The following is an 18,224-nucleotide window of genomic DNA, read 5'->3' as shown; positions in this document are numbered from 1 at the left end:
GAAAAGTGGGTTCCAAAAAATGTTTTTAACAACACTGAACTTGTGTATTATAATAAAAGTTAGGTAAACTGTGGTAAATAATTATTGGCGGAAAACCAGGGTTGGATGTTTTCGGAAAAGGAAGAATTCTAAAACCAGGCAAGTGATGGGTGTAGCTTGGTGGTATGATAGGTCATTTTTTTGAGGGGGAAAGTCATCCAATGACTTCTCTCGCCTGAGGCGACGCGAGAGTGAATGTCAGACTCTTACTGACTAAAAACCACCCCGTTCCTACTCCTGCTTTTCGAGCCAGAACCCCGGTAAACCTGCTATGCACTCCGTAGCTCCGCCTGCCTATTAATGAATCATTTCTATCTATTTTATGTCGTCAAAAACTTTATATATTCGATGTTACAAGTAAAACAGTGACAATTATTTTAAAATAAAACAACATTATATAATTTGATGTTTATTTACATTCTACACGTTAAGATCTAGTCCATCATGTCAGTATCCTTAGCGTCTCTATCGGTGACAATGCAGTTTTCGTACGTCCACTTAGGGAACATACGTTTGTATAGATTTAGTAGCAATGTGTCTTGAGACTTTAGTTGACCGTCGAACACACATTTCATGTGGCCGTGAGTACCTGTAGAAAAGTAAGTATATTAGTTTTATAGGATTAAATAAAACGTAAAGGACATACTCTTAAAAAGAGGTAAGACTTAGGACTTCTCTCTAAACGCAAGGCGGGTAAAATTTACTGTTGTAACTACATTAGGGCAATGTGTTGCGATTTTAAATTCCGTACGGAACAACTATGATCCACAAACTGTTCTGGGTCTGATTATGTTATGTATGGGAATTTGTATATTTGTAAACGCAGCTACGATACAAAAAAAAAGATTGAAAATTCTATGCAACCTATACCTAAGCTAAAAGCATTATTTCCGTTTGAACTTCTACTATGTGTGTGTTTACGACAAATCTTTAATAACTTAATTTTAAATAATATAACATACCTAAAGCTTCTTTTATATGTCCCGTGCGTCCATACTTCGTCCTTAGCTTGCAAGGTTTGAAGTAGATGACGTCATCACGGTTGAAGAACATGAATCTAATAACTGCAGATTTCTTATGGACCTGGAAAAAACATTAAAATATTAATATCATTAGGGGAAGCAGTCTTACACTGGGTTTAAAATCTGAAATCTAATAATTTTAATATTGAAATCTGATAATTTTAATATTGAAATCTAAAATTGTAAGTAGTTAAGTACGTGTTCGGCGCTCTGATTGGTTGATTCATTCACAACCGGCCAATCAGCGCCGTAAGTACTCGTTTCGTTTTCGTTCAACGTAAAGCAAACTCGTACTAAGGGAACAGTTCAATCCGAACTTATGAGAGTGTGGATGTAAAAAAGTGGAGATGTAATTCTTTAAGAGATAGAGGTACATTATAAATAGTTGATCGATGTTAATAGTTGATGAGTTGATCTTTACCTTGTATGGATGACCAGACAGCACAATCCTTTTGATTATAAGCCTGTCCGGGTTACACGACAATAATACTCCTGTAGCTAATAGCTGTAGATTCGTGTTCTTCTTTTCCTGTAACAAAAGGTAAAATACTTAAGTAAAAGTAATTTGTGGAAGTTTCTCACTTATCCAGGTCCCACTTAACCAAGTTTCACTGTATATCATTACAATTTAGGTTTTCTCTCTAGAAGAACAACTCCGACAGAACATAGGACCAAAATGGAAAAATGATGTGTGATTTGGTTTTCAAAGAAACAAATGCAAAGCTGTACCTTAAAACATAGAACTGAAGATGGACTAAACTGTATCGGTGCGTAGAAAGAAGCGACGCACGTCGATCCCGGCTGGAAGAATCTCTCATACTGTAAAAATAAAAATATGGTTAAATATTGGCACAGATATATTTCCTACAAAGAATAGATAGGGCTGGGTGGTATATAATAGAGAGTGGGTTTCGATAATCGAAAAATAAAATAATACTCAGGAATCAAACAAGAAAATAGGTTAAAAAAAAATTGAACACGAAATATTAAGTAATTAATTAAAATAACACCAACCTTATGCTTAGCACCATTAGTGTGCTGACTGAATATAGGGTTGACAATGAACCTCCTGTACCCGACTTGGAAGATCAACCTCTCTTTACTCTTGATTGGCTCATCGCTGGCTCCCGTGCGCTTCAGAGCTACGTTCATGACAGACATCTTATGCTCATGAGGTAAAAGACCGAAGACTGCTAGAGGAGCATCACCGTTTGATGCCTGGAATGCCTTCCATAGATCTTGGCGAACACCCTTCACGTGAATTGTGATGTAGAAACCATACTGAAATTAAGAATAGTTATTTGAAGTGTTAAGAATGCTTGTAAGTGTATTAATAAAAATATTTACAAAACATTTAATGTTACACTGATTTTTGCCCGCCTACACATGAGCTCCTCACTCAATGTTCTCGTTTGCGACCCCTCAAACACCAAACCATTTAAAATTAATCACAAAACAGAAATAAATTACTGCGGTAGTCCAAGCATTGTACCTTGTGGCATTCCTAATTAAATAACATGTAGTCCAAGCATTGTACCTTGTGGCATTCCTAATTAAATAGCATGTGGTCCAAGTATTGTACCCTGTGGCATTCCTAATTAAATTGCATTTACATTTAGAATAGGACTAGAGTATTATTGTAACTTACCATATTAATCAAGCTATCTTCCAACTCCTTGAAAACCCTCCTCCTAGTCCTGTCATAGTTCTCAAACTGGAATATCCTAGCATAATCTTCAGGCAAGTTCTCTTTAGGATCCCAAGGCGAAGTTCTAAACGATTCCAAACCCCTGTATCTCATGAACCTTTCCCTAGCTGGTACATCCTGAGGAGTGTCTACTTCATCAGGGAATTGCTGATCTTCTTTGGCTGCTGCGAGTTTCTGCAGCATTTCGTGTTCTTCATAAGCATCTATAGTTGCATCATACTTTTCATCTGTGGGTCCTACTTCTGACTCTGTTACGGACTCGAAGTCATTGTCCTCGGCATTCTGTTCCTGATCAGATTCATCTTCCTCACAAGACATGAACTCCTCATCCTCATCTTGTCCATCACTCTCGCTGCCATCGTCGTCGTCGCCTTCAGCGTCAGATTCGACAATCCAAGCCGCTTGGTAGTCTGACCAACCTTTAGGAACCTTTTTCACTTTCTTTAACTTAGTCTGTGGAGAAGAGAGAAAGAAATTAAATCTTTGTTTTGAACTACAGTCTACAATTAAGTTCCCAGTTTCTGTAAAATGAAAGTGGTTACACTTGCATTTTACAGATTACCGGTGTATAAGACACAATAGAAAATACATTATATCTCGCATGAAACTGCATGCAAGATGTACTTAAACTACACTTACCTCTAAATTAGCTTGTTCAATTTCTTCCTCGGTAGGCCATGTTTGTTCAGCTTCCATAGGATTGGGAACATTCTCTGAGACTAGACTCTCTTGTTTAGCCGGATCAGCAACTTGCAGCACTGAGACCTTAGTAACTTCAGCTTCCATAGTGTCATCCGATTTTGTATTCTCCTTACCCAAGTTCAAGGGATGAGGGTCTTCTAGGCCATCAATCCTTGACATTTGGAAGTCTCCCAGTCCAGTTATATGCACTAACCCATTAACATTCAATGGCATACCTCGTAAGTATCCACTAATCTTAAGAGTACCATGTTCACCCTCACTGTCAGCCACAAATTCAACCTCTTCAGCCAACATATACGGTCTCTTTTCTCTATGATGTATGATATTACGTTTCTGGTTACCGATTCTACGTAACACGTTCAGACCATCAGAACTTTTATCTAGCTGCATAACTTTTTCTTCTGGAAGCCATTTTGAGACAAGCTTTTGTACATTTTGTTTTTCAGTTGTGCGCTTTTTGGGATTTACACCTTCTATGTCCATTGTAGCTACTATTGGTGTGGGCATTCCTTGGGCCATGGATAAAGCTAGTACTTTCTCTCCCCATTCATCCACTGGCTCGTCCAGTGCTGAGGTGACAAAGAGAGCAGTGTCTGCAACTTTGAGAGCATCCAGTAGAGCGAAGTCATTGTTCACCTCGGGGCATATGAATGAAAACCTCTGCTTGAAGTTTGGTAACCTGTAACATTAAATTTACATATTAGGAACTGTCAGTCCAAATATCATACTAATACTCTAAAATGTGAAAGCTTGTTTGTTTGGATGTTTGTTTACTCATCACTCTGAATCTACAGAAGGGATTTTAATAAAATGACAATGCCAGATCCTGCCCCACTCAATTTCATAAAAGTACAAGAAAAGTAAATTAATCAAAATTTATGCAATGAAAATAGGACCCTTGGTTACTTAATAATTATTCTGATAAAGTTGCGGATAAAAAGTAGGAAATAAAAAGAATTAAAAAAAACCCAAGGCCTATTTTCTGTTCCTATGGCGATCATCTGCGTTTCTTAGTACGCATACACGAGAAAGAAAACGATTTATTCAATAAAAAAAAAAATATTAATGTAACGTGTACGGATTTTAATATGAATTTGGTTTTAATACATACTGTTAGTTAATTTAATTTTTTTATAATATATATTATAATGAATGCATATTCTAATTATTATTTCATGTTTGAACATTAGTGATTAAATGTAACGAAACGTCATTGGCGTGCGTGCGCCAGTTATGTCCAAAAAGTCATTATTTGACATTCGCTCTGTCTGTTCTGTTTACATTGTTGTTTCGTTATGACTATGAATTAAAAGTAGGATTACTAAAGGTGATATTGGTGATAACATCCCTGCCTTTCATAGCTAAACACCCTATGATAGCATTGTAATAATATAAAGCACTTAATTTAATTATTTCTACCATTATAACTGCAATGAATCTAAACTGGTACCTAACCTAAATGTAATATTTTGTTCTTAGATTTATATAGAAACCGCAAGCTCTAAAGGCTTTTAATCATGTTTTTAGTTATCACTAATAGAGCAGCAATAGAATGCTACATTTGGCATGCCTGTACAATATAGTTTTTTAGTGGGGCAAAGCTCTATAGAGATTCTGGCATTGTCATTTGGTATACAGAGAGAGTATGAGCTGACTTGGGATATAGGATACTTTTTTATTGGGATCGCGGGCTAAGCTGCTGTTAGAAGCTAGTTGTTTATAAAGTAATTAGTTAACTTTGTCTGTAAACTTACCCAATGTGAAGGATGCCTTTTGAAGACTCAGTAACCACGGCTCCTTCCGAACATGTCTTCAGTATAACAAGAGCAGACTTGACATCTAACTGTGCGTTCAGCGGCACCACACATACCAAGAACGGCGGATTACGAGAACCGCCAAGAGCGCGTTTCTTCGACAGTACCTCTTCTCGTTTATTCTTCCGGATTTGAAGAGCCTGATGACGACGCTCCTCTTTCTTCAAAATATGACGATTACGCCTTACAAACTCCTTCACATTTACTTTACCTGCAGGTTTAATTCATCATTTAGTTTTGTAAAACAACTGAAAATAACGATCACTAAAAACAAATGTTACTAACCTTTTACTGCCGCTGAAATACCGCGTTTGGAACGATGACGTGATTTGTGAGCCTTATTGCTCTGCTTTAGATTTCCTGCACGATGTGCTTGCTGCATTTTTGTTGATTAGAAATGCATTAAACTGAAATTATTTACTAATATTACAACCGCATGGCGGTGCGGTATAAATTGAAAATGTGACTTTGACGTTACGTTTGACAGTGACATGACAATGACGGATTGTACAAGAGAGAATAAAAATTGGAATAATATTCTCGATTTGTTCAAGGAACAAAAAAATATTCTCGACTGACAAAGAAATCGAAATGCTCCATTCAAAATTTTAAAAAATTACTAGTGTAAAAAATAATTACAGTAACAAAAAGTAATACAAAGTATCCCTGGATAACCAAGAGACTTGGTTTCATCTATATAAGATTTATAAAACATGTTGTGGTCTGCTCATATACATTTTAGGAACTGCATTATGAGATTCTAATAAATTTTGACAAGTTCATACACTTTTTCTTAGCTGTAGAACGTTGAGTTGAAAATATATAAATTAAAAACGATTTTAAATTAGTAAAAGTGTATTGGAGCTATTTCTAGACAAAAGTAAAACTTGAATTTCTTTATTTTTATTTCGCTTTCTCGAGGGCAACATTATACACGCCAACATCACAGGTCACGTGACGTGACGTTGTGGACGTGTCATTCGCGGACGGCTCGTTGGCGGCGTTGCGCAGGCTCTTTCTCGCGAAAAGTCCTATTGGAGTGTTACTAATGAACAAAAGTTGAATGGTTTTAGCCGGATTGATCAGTTAATATTTTAGTTAGGGTAGTTAATTCGCAATAAATCAAAATGGGAAGTGAGTATCGTTCATATTTTTTACTAAATATAGTGTTAAATATCGTAGACACGTATTTGCACATTTTCATGATTTTATTGTAATATTGTGTGTTGTGTGTTAAAGATGTGATGAATTAACGTAATTATTCTGCTTGCAGTCAAATTCCTCGAAGTTATAAAGCCGTTTTGCAGTATATTGCCAGAGATAGCAAAACCAGAAAGAAAGGTAAGCCATCGTTATATTTCGTCTATTTGTGTATTCTTTTTATGTTATTTGTGTTTGTAGAGCATGTAGCTTGCGTTCCTATTCGTATTTGGGTAATTTGGGACCTATATACGTGTTAAAACGCAAGTGAAAGTGCATTCCTAACCCTAATCTTGGAGTATGTAGGATGGCTAACTGTACATTTTGGTGAATAACTTTGGGTGGACAATTTGTCACATTTCTAACTAAATGCTTTGTATTTCAGATCCAATTCCGTGAGAAAGTATTATGGACTGCAATCACTCTATTTATTTTCTTAGTATGTTGTCAGGTGAGTGTGATATCTTTGTAAATTTTTAGTGATGTGGCCATATGCCATTATCATTTATGTTAAGTTTTATCTCATTTATAAATGAACTTACTTGAGTATAGTAGCAAAACAATCAATTTCCATGCCCCTGCAAAGTTTATGTCATGTTTTGAATGAAAATATTGTTAATACCCACATTAGGGGGTGGTGTTTCTCCAATTAGAGAATGGTCAACATCTTCTTGTTAGAAAAGCAATAAATTAACAAATGAAACAAAAAAAGTCAAGTTAACTTTAACATATGGAAGTACATTCTCTTAACCCAGTCACTATTTACACACCAAGTTATAACATTCTAACATCACCATTCAATTTCAGATCCCCTTATTCGGTATAATGTCGTCAGACAGCGCGGATCCCTTCTACTGGATCCGTGTAATCCTTGCATCAAATAGAGGAACACTTATGGAACTCGGTATATCTCCTATCGTCACATCAGGCCTTATCATGCAACTGTTAGCAGGAGCTAAAATCATTGAAGTCGGTGACACACCAAAGGACAGAGCGCTATTCAATGGAGCACAGAAATGTAAGTGAATCTTTGATCCCTTTCTCTTTTAGATTATCTATAGAAAGGTGACCTTGGCTACATGCACACAAGTCTTATACCATACTTGGCATACCATGGTAAAGATTAAATGAAGATTTTATTAATGAAATTTGTGTTAAATATATTTTTTTGTTACATTAAAATTACTTCTTCAATGTTTGTATTTACAAAATGTCTCCTAAAACCTTGTCTATAGAGGCAGAATGCCAATCTTGTCCTAAATAAAGATAGGCACTTTGCCAAAGTATTATTTATAACAAAAAGAAAGGAACAACTTTCTAATTGTAAATATGTATTAGAAATTATTATTGGTCTAGTAATTATAGGTAATAGTTGTTATCTTTTATCTTATGATAACTTACAATTTATGTTTTTTTGTTATTCTGGATTATCTTTAGGAATTACCAATTTAGATAATGTTTTGTCAATGGGTATTGGCTTTAATTACTAAACTATGTAGTTATTTATAATACTATTGGGTTTAACCTGATGCAATATACATGATTGTATAAAAAATAATCAAGAGACTTCATCGAACACCTGTCCACTCGAGGCCTGCAGAAAATCACTGAGAAATAAATTACTGAGCGCTATAAAGCCAGCATTTATTAAATCTTTTATTAGCCATAAATTATCCAGCAAAATGTCACTTTGTGCACTATAAATAAATAGTTACACAATTATTGCACAAAACATTTATGAAGTCTTAAGAATGAGTTCCTAAGTCCTAACCATCCCAATTGTCCACAGTGTTCGGTATGGTGATCACTGTCGGTCAGGCTATTGTCTACGTAATGACTGGCATGTACGGAGAGCCCAGTGAAATTGGAGCTGGTGTCTGCCTCCTCATTATCATCCAACTGTTTGTCGCTGGTCTGATTGTGTTGCTGCTCGACGAACTCTTGCAGAAAGGTCAGTAGTTTTTAAAGGCAGCCATTTTGAATTTATCCGATTAGTAAATGTGAGAAATGTTGTAATTTGTACTACATTATGTTGTGGTCAATTAGTTTAGCACTTTGTTGCTAATTTGTGTGTTTACAGTTATGATTGTAAAATAAATGTAACTGTTTTTCATTCATCTATGGAGATATAAATAAAATGGAGGCTTGTGAAATACTTTGTGCGGCCAATACTTATAAGTGAATTATTTTACAGGATATGGTCTTGGATCCGGTATTTCCCTGTTCATTGCCACGAACATCTGTGAAACTATTGTCTGGAAGGCGTTCTCTCCTGCTACCGTTAACACTGGTAAGTTGTTTGATTGCAATTTACATTAAATATTTTTACAGTAAATTATGCCTAATTATACTAGTAGTATTTCCAGATTTCTTACTACAATAATATATTTATTTTTATATTGACTACAATTAAGATGTAATACATTCATTAGTAATGTTTGATGGCGCTAGTGGCAACAATTAATTATAGAAATACAGACTATGATAATGAAAACTTACTTTGGTCACAGAATAGCTCTGATATTTAAAGGGAAATTTTAGTTAAAATACGTAATATTTATGCACAGGTCGCGGTACTGAGTTCGAAGGCGCAGTCATTGCTCTGTTCCACTTGCTGGCCACTCGCCCAGACAAGGTGCGCGCGCTCCGAGAGGCATTCTACCGCCAGAACCTCCCCAACTTGATGAACCTGCTCGCCACCGTCCTCGTCTTTGCTATCGTCATATACTTCCAGGTGAGACTATGTTCTTAATTATTTATTGTTTATTTGAACAGCAAAACCAACTTGGATAGAATTACACAAACTACATTTTTTTAATGTTGTTTTATTATTTGTTCTTTGATTGATTTTGTTAATGAAAAATAATAGAAAAGGAATACATTTTGTTTTGGTGTTCTTACTAACTTTTGTTGTTAGTTAAGAAGATTCAGATAACAAAATTATGGACTAATTTATCTTATATTTACCAGTTTTGTAATTATGTTTACACTTATAAATGTAATATGTACCTATATTATGTAAATATGTATAGTGTACCACATTCCATCATTATAATGAGAAATTAATCTATGGCATGTTTATACACTAAACAGCCTAAACATAATTCAGTCTTATACATTTTTAATGAGAATGACCTTTAGTTTTTTTAGTGTTTCATTCCCTGTAATACAAGTACCTATTAATAATAATTTTGTACTTATATCTAGTGAAAATAATAAGATTCAATAACTTCCAAAATTAATTTTATAATAAATCACATTTACTCGTAGCATCTGTCAAACAAGATTCTTAACTTGTTTTGTGTACCTACTTTTTTTTAAGTTGTTTTAAAATAAAATCTTAAATCAATTTTTATACAATGTTCCATGTTTTTTCCGCAGGGCTTCCGTGTGGACCTACCAATCAAGTCTGCCCGCTACCGTGGCCAGTACTCGTCGTACCCAATCAAACTGTTCTACACCTCCAACATACCTATCATTCTGCAATCTGCTCTCGTCTCCAATCTCTACGTTATCTCACAGGTTTGTAAACTATAGTTGTTACATATTTTATCTGAATAAATAGTACACAACTATAGATAATATTAAAATGGAGATAGACCTTCAGAAAATGGTCAATATTTTTTTATCTTTTCTATTCTCAAACTATATAACAGCAATAAATAACATAATAATTTTGATAATGATCATTCACACGCTGTGAATTTTGAAAATGTCTACAAAAACAACAATTTTCCAGATGTTGGCTGTGAAATTCAGCGGTAATTTCCTGGTGAACTTACTGGGAGTGTGGGCTGACGTCGGCGGCGGCGGCCCAGCCCGCGCCTACCCAGTGGGAGGCTTGTGTTACTACTTCAGTCCCCCGGAGTCGCTCGCTCACATCGCTCATGATCCATTGCACGCTGTACTCTACATCATCTTCATGTTGGGCTCCTGCGCCTTCTTCTCAAAGACCTGGATTGATGTCTCCGGATCCTCTGCCAAGGATGTAAGTATTTCAAGTATATTAGTATAAATATGATATTTCAGTGCAGACTAATTTTTCGTACATAAGTATTTTATTTTTTAGCTATAGTCATCTAAATACTTCCAAAATGCTGATAAAGAAATAATTCGTCATAAGGAAATATAGCATTATTTGACCCACAAATCCGCCACTATACGTGTATAAAACTCATTACAATCCAGTTATATCGATCCAGTTATAGATTCTCAAATAAAATATTCAATCTGTAACGTAAAGCTGCATTTGTCTTCGCAAACCGGTAGAGGTCAACGAACTTTGTAACTTCACAATCATTGCCTTTTATTATGATACCGTTCAAGTAGTGGCCGCAACTTAACTTTCCAATTAGTGAAAGTGTATTACTAAATGCCGTGGAAATAGTGCAACTGTTTGGGCCATTTTATTTCAGTTTTTTTCAATACTCGCTCGATTATCGAGTAACGTTGGTATTGATTACTTTGTATGCACGCCCTGTTTACTGCAACTGAATAAATTACGAGTCAAACCTAATTTAGTATGCTATCGATTGTTTGTAAACGGTCACGTGTGTCCCCGCAGGTCGCCAAGCAACTGAAGGAACAACAGATGGTGATGCGCGGTCACCGAGACAACTCCATGATCCACGAGCTGAACCGATACATCCCGACGGCGGCCGCCTTCGGTGGTCTCTGTATCGGAGCGCTGTCAGTGCTGGCTGACTTCCTCGGCGCCATCGGCTCGGGCACGGGTATCCTGCTGGCCGTCACCATCATCTACCAGTACTTCGAAATCTTCGTGAAGGAGCAAGCCGAGATGGGCGGCATGAGTACACTGCTCTTCTAGAATCATAATAGTCGTGGTCGCCGCAGACAGCGCTCTGGTCACAGTTCGTATTTAGCGGGCCGCAGCGCTCTCTCCGACGCTGTAGTGTGCGTGGCAACGCGTGTGTGGGTTATGTGCTAATTTATATAAATGAACTTTATAATAAAATAATTTACAAGTACAGACTTTGTTTTTGTAGACCCTAAGCAGGTTAATGATTGTTCACATATTTTGGTCATCAAGACACCATATCAATATCTGTGTTAGATTACTGTAACATTGTACACCATAGCATTAGAATCCTCACGAGCAGCGCAGACGTCAATTATAACTGGAACTTATCAAACAATCTGCAACATTGTCTAGATATGAAGACTGAACAAAGGATGTGAAATTAGACATTGTCTCAGCTGAACTCAACTATTATTGTTAATTTTCAGTTTCTTAAAAATATAAGTGAAATGACAGTAATTGTAATTTATAATATAAATGTTAGTATCCAACTTTGTTAAGATTAACTTACAAAACTTATGTCTCATTAAGTTTGTGTTGGACTGTTTGTAATACATTATGTATATTTTGTTATACTGTTGATCCACGAATATTAGATTCACATATTGATTCTGTCCTCAATGTATCAGAAATAATATGTGGTTTAAGTAACTTTACCTATAATAGATACAACTCATTATACACCACAGATTCAGTAGTTATTAATTCGAATAAATTCATTTATATTGTTTTGGATCAAATTATTTTTTATTTACATCGCACTTTCGTAGAGGGTAACATATTTTTATAAAACAACACAGTAATTTTGTTATGTAACTTTATTCTCCTCACTAGACATGCAATATAAGGACAAAAAAACAATTCACGATTTTCCCTCAAAACCTTATAACAAAAACTCATCACGACTAAATTAAACGGTAACAAAATGTATTTACAAAAACAATAGACCGAATAAGTTTGCCGCCAAAACATTACAATTGTCGGAGAAATAAAATTGAGATCTTAGGAACATGATTGGTAAGAGATCGAACAGAACATTCGAACTTGGAATAGTGCCACAAACATTTAAATTATGGAACTTAAATAGTATACACGTATGGCACAACACTAAATACAATGTACCTTACAGTTAGAGGCACTTTGGAAGGAAAGAATTCGTCACGACTGAATAGCGGATTTACCTATTAGTGAGACATACACAGCATCGTAGAACGACATGCATTTAACAAAATGGAAGACAGCATACATAACAATGATTCTAGCAAATTGCACAGCAATACTATAAGCCTCGCACTGCGAGGTGTGATATGAATGTCACGTGGAAATAAGAGCATTGTAAATTTTGTGGAGAAATAAAATGCATAAAGGGACAATCTAGAGACACTTTCTCTCATTTGCTTTCCTCGCCAACATTTCGGCTGTACACAAGTCGCCGTTCAGTCATGACCACAACCCGGCCCGGGTAAAGTGGATATGATACAATAGGAATTTAATTATTGCTTATGAATTGTTTTGGCCTGGTCTTTGGTCCCTTACCATCATCGGATTGAGGAAAACATTTATTCTGGACTTCTTTTGGAAGACTACTCAGTAATACACAATAACCATTTCCAAGGTGGTGTTTAAAGACGCAAAATTGTACTATGAATTTTTAATCATTTACAGTATTTCTTTGCTTAGTTACACATCATACACCCTCAAGGAACATAATTATAATTGGGAGATTATCAATGTTAACTTAAGCATAACATAATGTCTCTGTATATTCTTTACATATCTATAACGCTTGCAGTCCTGCCGCTGTTTAGTGGGTCTCTAGTTAAACCTACTAATTAGTATTCACAGATATTTCACAATAAACCCCTAAATTATGTCTAGGCAATTGAACGATAAGTTTTTTTATAAAATCGATGAATTATACTCAAAAAGCACTTTACCACTACCAAACCTTTTGCATAATAATTATGTATGTACAAAGCTATTTCTAGTGTCTCTATGATCGTCATCTCGCGGTAGTTCATTCTCATGTTTACACATTGGAATTCTTTACATAATAAATATTCATTGAAACCAAATTATCATTAAAATACAACAAAACTAAACGCAACATGTGTAATCCAGAAAACATTTTTATTATCTTTAACAACATATCCGTGAAAGGAGAAAAGAAAAACAAAGAAAAAAATAACTATAAGAATAACAGTGCCAATTATTAACTAAAAAAAGTGGGATATAAGATCACTTGTCCTAAATTTATAATTTTTTCATAGAGGATTGAATTAATAAAATGCGTTAGTTACTAATAAACCCCGTAATGTCAATTATCAATCAATAGATGATGTTCAAAAAATTAAACTAGGTACACAAGTGTCTAAAACTTCGAACCAATAAAATAAAATCTAAAATATAACAACAAAAATCAATTTGAAGCCGCGCCAGGCAAGTATGTCGTGTATCTTACTTTAGCTACGAACTAGTGATTTCGCTAATCAATCTTTATCATTTGTACATGCGTAAATAGCACTTAAAGTTATTGGGTATATTATATCCAAACTATTTAATATGGTAATTTAGAATATCGTCCGCATTCGGTTCATGCTTTTGCGCCCCCATGCATGCTCAAGTTTTGTCAACAAAAAATTGATAAAGTTACTTTCAGCCAAAAGGCGTTGCCTTACAATCCAACCCATTTTAAAATCCTCTAAAGAGGTTCAATATATAATAGTCGATCCAATTTTACCCAATATGACTGCATAATGTACAATAAATTATTTTACCATTAGTATGTTCTCATTTTGTCTATCTCGAATACATTAGTCATTTGAAATGCGTAAAATAAATCTTGGAACTCTGTATCGCCGACACGCATTAACAAAACTTAAGTATGCACGGTCGATAATAACTACACAAAGATAACACAGTGTAACAATTTTTTAATTGTCAAGTCACCAATGTCTGCTATTGAAATACATCCTGTGCATAAATAAAATAATGTGATAGTGAGATAACTGAAATAATTAGTAATTTCCATACAAAAGCAAGACAAGATGGCGGAGTACCGTTACAAATCTAGAAGCGCGAGTAATAATTTACGCGGATGTAACTGAGTGTTAGGCAACTGTTTCTATCTCCTCCTGTTGTATGACCGGCGCCTGCTCCGGCGACGTTATCGTCTTGGAAGGTGCGTTGCTATAAGGCAAAGTCTTTAGTTTCCGTGCTTCACGCCGCTGCTTCTTCTGTTGCATCACGAGCCTTAGTTGCTCCAGTTTGCATTTAGTTTTAGAGTTCTCCAGGGCTAGAGTCTTAGCAGTATCACATTTCTTGCATATCTTATCGGCAGACTTGCCGACGCATGCGAGGCACAGCTTGGGGTCGAGTCGTCGACACTGGCAGTCTTTGGGCCCGTCGCACGTGCAGCGCCGCGGCACCGACGTGGCGGACGTGGACGGCAGGTGTCCGTCGCACTGGCCGTACAGGCACGCCTGCTGGTTGCAGCCCAGGCACTTGCTGCCGTCGTCCGCCGTCGCGCTCGTCGCACACGAGTAACTCGCGTCCTTCTGCAACGTTCAACTAGTACTTAGAACTCGTAGGAAGCGTAACTAGCGATAACAACAGTGTAGACAAGATAACATTACAAGATAAACATAAACTATGAATGCTTTACCAATTTAAGTTAGAAAACAAATATCTATTAGTGTTACAAAACTTACCTGAGCTATAGTAATGGGTGGCGCAGCACATAGCAAGTCATTCAGTATATGAATTATTGTAGATATATCTCGCTTAGGTCGGCCGTATCTGAAACATTAACATAAATATGTCTAAGTAACGGGACTTGAGATAACAACAGTAAATTTAAATAGACGATTTTCACATAAGTACACATTACACCACAAATATTTTTTTATCATGACTAACTACCTAAAGAGAAATCTCTATGTACTACACATCAAACAAAGTACCTTCACACACTTCTCTCAAATTACTACAAAACGTATCGCCGCCATCTTTGATTAAAAATTGTGTCGGCATATGTGCAAATATGTGCTGACATACATTCTATGGCCTTTTATTATGTTTCTAAGCATGTCATATGTTTGGGAGGTCTAAGTAAAACAACAACTCACCTGTCTTGTAGAGCTGGGTTCAGTGTACCTGAAAAAGTCCCAGAATAAATTCCTTTGCCATGATGCTTCATGGACTCTATCACAGCGCCGGGACCAATTTTTCTGCACACTGTCTCCTCAGCTGTCCTCAGATCAATTTTATTAGTCAACACCTCTTTGGACAATTTCTTTAATTTCTGAGTCAAATTCTTTGAGGCTTCAATGAGAGCTTTGGTGTCCACGGGAGGTGTTGGTGATGCTCTTTGTGGCTTCTTGGGAGCATCGGGTGCCTTAAATACAGTCTGCTTGGAAGTTGATGGAGTGGGATTATCCTCAGTCTGACCACTGCTAGGTTGCAGAATTAGTTTCCTAGAATTAGTTATGTAAGGCTCAGTTCTAGAGGTGGAAGGTTGAGATAAATTAGTGTCCTGTCGACTTTGCATCCTTTTCTTATGTTTATTGACAACAGACTGCATAAATGCTTTCTGTTTATTCTGACCAATAGGATGTTTGAATTTAGATGTCTTGTGCAGTAAATACTGGAATCTCTTGTTTTTCAAAGGTTCATTTATACTTTGGAAAGGTGGTAGAGTGCCTGAATTAGCTTCCTGACTGCCGTGACTAGTTGTGGCCAGATTAGATATTTCCCTATCCATCATAGATTCATCTTGATCTTCAAACAATCCTTTGTCAACGGCACTGTTGAAAAGGTTTTCCATAGGATATTCATCTATAGGATTTTCAGCAAGGAATGAACTTTGGTCTGTAAAATTATCACTGTCATCACTGAGAGAACTGTCTGGAGTGTGAGAAGAGGTTGAGGGGCTTTGCTTGTCACTGATGGCACTTGTTGAGGGTATCACATCATTGCTTATTTTATTTTGAGTGAGAAAATTTATCAATCTATTATTTTTCACAGAGTTGATAGCAGCACCATCTTTATTTGTAGAAGATTCTGTTGCGGCAGCATCTATGGGACTGGACACTAGGTTGGACAAAGATTTGATTGGAGATTGCTCACTTTCTATTGATGTTTCAGAGAGATCTGACATTGTGCCGTTAGATGTGTCCATTGTATCATCTTTGTCATCACTAGTATCACTTTTTTCACCATATTTCTCTTCAGCCATAGAACGGTACAGATCAAAACAATTCTGCAGCATTTCAAAGTCTTGCTTCTGTAGCCCATGTGGAGCTGTGGGTTCTGGTTTAGGAGTTTCACTACTGATGTAAGAGTGGTCAGTGGGCACAGGTGTACAGGTAGGTTGAGTTGCTGTCTGAGGGCTGGGTGATTCCCTGGCGTCACTTTTACTAGTCCGTATTGATGTTGAAGAGTTTTTCGAAGGTGTGGATGTTCTCAAGGATCTGCAGCCACTGGAACTCGAGTTTAGGGTGGACAATTGCAACTGGATCAGCATCATATGGTCACCTAACCTCATTGTCAGGTTCAGTGGAGATTTACCACTTAGAAAGTCATTAACCTGAGTGTCATTTAGGGATTCCAATGCTTGCATCACAGAATTCTCGGGTCTATGGCTCTGTAAAGGGATAAAACGATAGTATCAATGAAATTATAAGTTAGTCAATAGACAACTATCGCCTTAGTGATAAATGTGTATTGATTAGTTTGTCATAGTTGTGAAACACGTGATAATCAGGAGGTACTTGGGGGGTTTCGACACAGCACGCTGTCTCGAGCTCGTGACTCACCAGCAAGCCAGTCTCGACGCTCGGAAGGAGGATTACCCTCGACCCATCCAGCAGACCGTTCTCTTCTAGCGTCCCATCCCTCAGTTGTCTGCGAACACAAAACTCAACTTGAATACGCGAGTCAAATAACATTGATGCGTCATCGTATCGACATATTTCCGTGATATGTTTGACAATAGAAGCTTAGCGTCTCGACATAAAACTTACCTTTCGCGATGCAGCAAGCATAATCTGTCTTTAGACACCTTAAGTTTCTTCGAAACTAACTTCTTCAGGTGCTCCACTGTATTTTTAGGGTTCAAACTGATGGAGAAATTACCACCCGTAGTAGTTTGTATATTCAGCGTTATGTCCGAGGATTGGGGCGAGCCACACCCGTACACCTCTGTTCCCGTCGCGCGTTCCATAATTTCTTCATAAATTACACTAGAATTTACTATAAAACACTGTTCGAAGCACACACGAACTATCTTAAATTACACAGCTATTTTATTGCAGGATAGAAATAACAGGGTCACGCCAGACCCCCAGTTTTTTGATGTGGCCGTCGGTGTGACCAGTTTTCGTTCGCGATATCCCGTTATTTTTTTTTTACAACAGCTGATGCGAAGCGCTTACTATAATGCGTTTTGTTCTTTGTCGTTCCTAATAAGAATTTCGTAAATTGTTGCTTTAAAATTTTTCTGTAACCGACAGGACGAAAGAATTGAGATAACTGACTATATTGTTCATTAAGTTTCAGTGTACAAAGAGTAATTCCTATTAATTTGACTCGTTGTTATCAGAAAATTATGACGCATCATGGTCGTCGCTAAATTATGCGAACGTCAAAAGTAAACGTCACATGACGTCATGTAACGCTTGCTCATGACGGTGCATTGCCAGATTTTAGTTGAGCGGTAAACTTAAATTATAGTAGCAAGTAGAAGCGTAACTTTTTTAATTAAACGAGGACCTGTTTTTGCTCTTTAGCAAAATAATGAAAAATAATGAATTGAATTGCAATGCAGTCAGTTTGTAGTGTGTTGCCAATATTTTTTTTATCAATTTTTTTTTATTAACGTAATGAAAATTCCATTGTCAGAAAGTTATTAAACTATATGA

General features: G+C 36.5%; 3 protein-coding genes across 3 annotated transcripts; 1 reads left to right on the top strand and 2 right to left on the bottom strand.

The window, feature by feature from the left end:
• Nucleotides 1–432: 432 nt before the first annotated feature.
• Nucleotides 433–5,782, bottom strand: LOC118262148 (pre-rRNA-processing protein TSR1 homolog). The gene is made up of 9 exons (XM_050701344.1): nt 5,571–5,782; nt 5,226–5,496; nt 3,409–4,150; nt 2,710–3,222; nt 2,076–2,342; nt 1,791–1,880; nt 1,483–1,590; nt 1,002–1,122; nt 433–628 (listed from the first exon to the last, which is right to left on the bottom strand). Exons 1-9 carry the CDS (start codon nt 5,665–5,667, stop codon nt 474–476), a joined length of 2,364 nt encoding a protein of 787 aa, XP_050557301.1. The 5' UTR covers nt 5,668–5,782; the 3' UTR covers nt 433–473.
• Nucleotides 5,783–6,229: 447 nt separating this feature from the next.
• LOC118262154 (protein transport protein Sec61 subunit alpha) lies at nt 6,230–11,473 on the top strand. Its single transcript, XM_035573315.2, has 10 exons — nt 6,230–6,419; nt 6,559–6,626; nt 6,871–6,936; nt 7,293–7,503; nt 8,275–8,436; nt 8,680–8,775; nt 9,053–9,219; nt 9,867–10,007; nt 10,225–10,473; nt 11,050–11,473. The coding sequence occupies exons 1-10, from the start codon at nt 6,413–6,415 to the stop codon at nt 11,311–11,313; spliced, it is 1,431 nt and encodes a 476-aa protein (XP_035429208.2). The 5' UTR covers nt 6,230–6,412; the 3' UTR covers nt 11,314–11,473.
• Nucleotides 11,474–12,104: 631 nt separating this feature from the next.
• Nucleotides 12,105–17,849, bottom strand: LOC118262162 (midnolin homolog). The gene is made up of 5 exons (XM_035573332.2): nt 17,328–17,849; nt 17,121–17,208; nt 15,432–16,948; nt 15,015–15,102; nt 12,105–14,861 (listed from the first exon to the last, which is right to left on the bottom strand). The coding sequence occupies exons 1-5, from the start codon at nt 17,525–17,527 to the stop codon at nt 14,415–14,417; spliced, it is 2,340 nt and encodes a 779-aa protein (XP_035429225.2). The 5' UTR covers nt 17,528–17,849; the 3' UTR covers nt 12,105–14,414.
• Nucleotides 17,850–18,224: the final 375 nt, after the last annotated feature.

Source organism: Spodoptera frugiperda, chromosome 20, assembly GCF_023101765.2.
Source record: "Spodoptera frugiperda isolate SF20-4 chromosome 20, AGI-APGP_CSIRO_Sfru_2.0, whole genome shotgun sequence".
Lineage (NCBI taxonomy): Eukaryota > Metazoa > Arthropoda > Insecta > Lepidoptera > Noctuidae > Spodoptera > Spodoptera frugiperda.
The sequence above is the reverse complement of the archived record's forward strand: the minus strand, read 5'-3'. Positions and strand labels throughout refer to the sequence as shown.

Bases quoted from the DNA above. Each gene is read 5' to 3' on its own strand.
- LOC118262148 (XM_050701344.1), bottom strand. From the start codon at position 5,667: ATGCAGCAAGCACATCGTGCAGGAAATCTAAAGCAGAGCAATAAGGCT. The intron at 4,151-5,225 runs GTAAGTTTACAG...TTAATGTTACAG, and splicing joins AAAGGCATCCTTCACATTGG to GTTACCAAACTTCAAGCAGA. The intron at 1,123-1,482 runs GTAAAGATCAAC...TGTTTTTTCCAG, and splicing joins TGTCTGGTCATCCATACAAG to GTCCATAAGAAATCTGCAGT.
- LOC118262154 (XM_035573315.2), top strand. The intron at 6,937-7,292 runs GTGAGTGTGATA...ATTCAATTTCAG, and splicing joins TTTTCTTAGTATGTTGTCAG to ATCCCCTTATTCGGTATAAT. The intron at 8,776-9,052 runs GTAAGTTGTTTG...ATTTATGCACAG, and splicing joins TCCTGCTACCGTTAACACTG to GTCGCGGTACTGAGTTCGAA.
- LOC118262162 (XM_035573332.2), bottom strand. From the start codon at position 17,527: ATGGAACGCGCGACGGGAACAGAGGTGTACGGGTGTGGCTCGCCCCAA. The intron at 17,209-17,327 runs GTAAGTTTTATG...TTGTGTTCGCAG, and splicing joins TGCTTGCTGCATCGCGAAAG to ACAACTGAGGGATGGGACGC. The intron at 15,103-15,431 runs GTGAGTTGTTGT...TTAATGTTTCAG, and splicing joins AACCCAGCTCTACAAGACAG to ATACGGCCGACCTAAGCGAG.